The sequence below is a fragment of the Galeopterus variegatus genome, unplaced genomic scaffold (genome assembly GCF_000696425.1).
Source record: "Galeopterus variegatus unplaced genomic scaffold, G_variegatus-3.0.2 Scaffold13908, whole genome shotgun sequence".
In the NCBI taxonomy this organism is placed as follows: Eukaryota; Metazoa; Chordata; class Mammalia; order Dermoptera; family Cynocephalidae; genus Galeopterus; species Galeopterus variegatus.
In genome coordinates this window covers 24,241-26,762 of record NW_007740019.1, presented here as the reverse complement: position 1 = coordinate 26,762, position 2,522 = coordinate 24,241, and the positions used below count along the sequence as shown (strand labels likewise).

Genomic DNA, 2,522 nt, shown 5'->3' with positions numbered 1-2,522 from the left:
AGACCTACAGCAGCCTGGTGTCTTTGGGTGAGCGAAACTCTTCCGTAACATTCAGGAGGCACAGGTTTTTAATTAATATAGGAACAATTTATAGGGTTTTACGCTATTCAGTAAGAGTATATTTCATGAAAAACATGTCATCCTTATCTCAGAAAAGACTCAGTTGGCCTCTTTATTGCATACTTTCTGTAGCTGAGCTCTTGTCATTGTTCTAAGGATCTCACTTTGCAGTTTTATAAAGTCCTGTGTTACTTCCTCTTAACAGGGTACTGCATTAGTGAACCTGAAGTGATCCTCAGGTTGGAGAAAGGAGCAGAGCCACGGATGATAGAAGAACACCCAAACCAGAGCCGGACCATAGTTTGATCCATATACTGGTCAGTTGCCCACCCACCATGTATCTTTATAATGTCTGTGTAATTATTTAAAGGAATTTCATTGAAAGGACAATGAATATGTTGGATTTAAAAATGGACAAAATGCAAAAAAATAATAATAAGATAAATTTAAGATGAATTATGTTGATAGACTTCTTAATATAGAGTTTTCCTTTAATAGTGTAATAAATTTAGAACATTTCTTTTTCTTCTTTACAGTCTTTTATTTCCTCTATCATATGATTAACAATAAAGTGCTTCTGCAGACTCTTTCCTTGTTCTTTTTTGGTTTTGATTTGTTTTCTTTTTATTTGGTCTCTTTTAGGTTTGTTCACTTATTCTGATGTCTTCAAGTAACTTTGAAATTTTCATACTTTCCTTGTACTGAATATCTGCCCAAAACCTGACCCGCAGCTTGACAGTGTTAAGATAGTGGGAAATCCAATTATGGTCATTGAAAGTTGGGGCCTCCAAGATGTGATTAGATTGTAAGATCATGCCATAAGGAATGAGTTAATAATGGGGGGCAGAAGTGTGCTTCTGAGGGTTTTAAAAGAAGAACACGTGAGAGCTTAGCCTGTCTCTACTCTGCCATTTTCTGCCATATGAGACCACTGGTTCACTGTCGTCCCCACCATAGCCTCCCCCAGCTGTGTTCTCTGGACCTTGGACTTCCCAGCTTTTGAGTCTGCAAACAGTAAATTTCATTTTCTTACAAATCACCCAGTTCTGGGTATGTTGTTATAAGCACTGGAAATGGACTAACAGATTTTCAAATCTTTATCTTCAGCTTAGGTCTCTCTCACTTCAACTCTGGAATCATGTATCTGATTGCAATTTGGACATTCCCACAGATATTTAAAGTATAGTGTGTTCAAGTCTGCTTTATTTCTGCCCATCATATTTTTCTGCCATTCTTCAATTTACACTTTAGAGTGCCACTACCTCACTAACTATGATTATGTAGATAGCCTGAGAGTAAAACACTTTTATTTTCTGCACAGGAATTTAATGCCACAGTGTCTTCCTGAATTTTATTTACCTTACTTTTTTTTTTGTAGTATTACATCCATCTTCTGGATGCATACTGCTCTGTGTTCTTTTTGTTCTTTTTGTTCTTTTTTCTGTTTTCCTACTGGGTGGCCAGTGCTGGGATCTAAACCTGTGACCTGAGTGTTACCAGAACCACGCTCTCCAAAGTGAGCTAACTGACCAGACTTGCTCTATGTTCTAATGTAGCTAGTCTTCCATCATCCTGTTTTCTTCCCATCTGGCTCTAAGGTTCTTTCCATCCCCTTTCTAGTAGATAGCTATTACATTGTAAATCTAGTTATGTGATTTTGGAAGCACAAATCAGTTACATTATTTCTACCCTGTGGTTTAAAAAGTGGCAGTGTTCAGTCTCATGCAGACACAAGCAATTTTTTGATATGTAGGAAGGAAATTTTGGAAAGCACTTATATGTGCCTTCAGTTTGTAAGTAATTAAAAAACAATTGCATATGCTTTACTGTTTGAAATAGACAAATATGTAAATGCAGAATCATTTCATAATAAATTTTTAAAATAGCGTGTGTATTTGTTATCACAGCTCGCAGGCATTCACCTAGACATGGTGCTGTGTAGTCCCACTACCATGGGGTATCTTCCTTTGGTCTTGTGATTGCAGTTTTGCTGTTGTCTTATATTAAGGAAAACATGCGGTTCACATGGAAGAGCTTAACGTCTTTGTCATTTCAGTGAATTGCAAAATATATTTCTGTGTTTATCTCACACACTGGTTCAGTTATAAATTTACTCTTATGTCTTCATACCTGATTATAAACTCCTTGGAGAAGCATTTTATTCATACTTTTGTCACTAGCCACAGGGATGGTCCTTAGTTATAAGGTAAGATTTGGAATCATATATTTAGTAATTATATTATTACAGTAACAGGATATTCCTGCTGTTGTTGTTTTTTTCTCCACCATATGGAGTACCAAAAAGAAGCATCTTGTTTAACACATAAGACACACACACACACACACACACACACACACACACATACACACACACAGGTGTGAACTCTGAGATTCCTGTTTCGTGACCCAGGGCTGGTGGCTTGAATTGAGATCAATGTGCCATTACAGGAACTGGTGTCATT

General features: G+C 36.9%; 1 protein-coding gene across 1 annotated transcript in view; it reads left to right on the top strand.

Annotated features, from left to right (window-relative positions):
• LOC103581775 (zinc finger protein 260-like) overlaps nt 1–2,522 on the top strand; it is an 11,966-nt gene that overhangs the window by 1,202 nt on the left and 8,242 nt on the right. The window contains exons 2-3 of the mRNA XM_008563528.1: nt 3–27; nt 266–346. Coding sequence (XP_008561750.1) covers nt 3–27; nt 266–346 — 106 coding nt within the window. The remainder of the gene's footprint in view (nt 1–2; nt 28–265; nt 347–2,522) is intronic.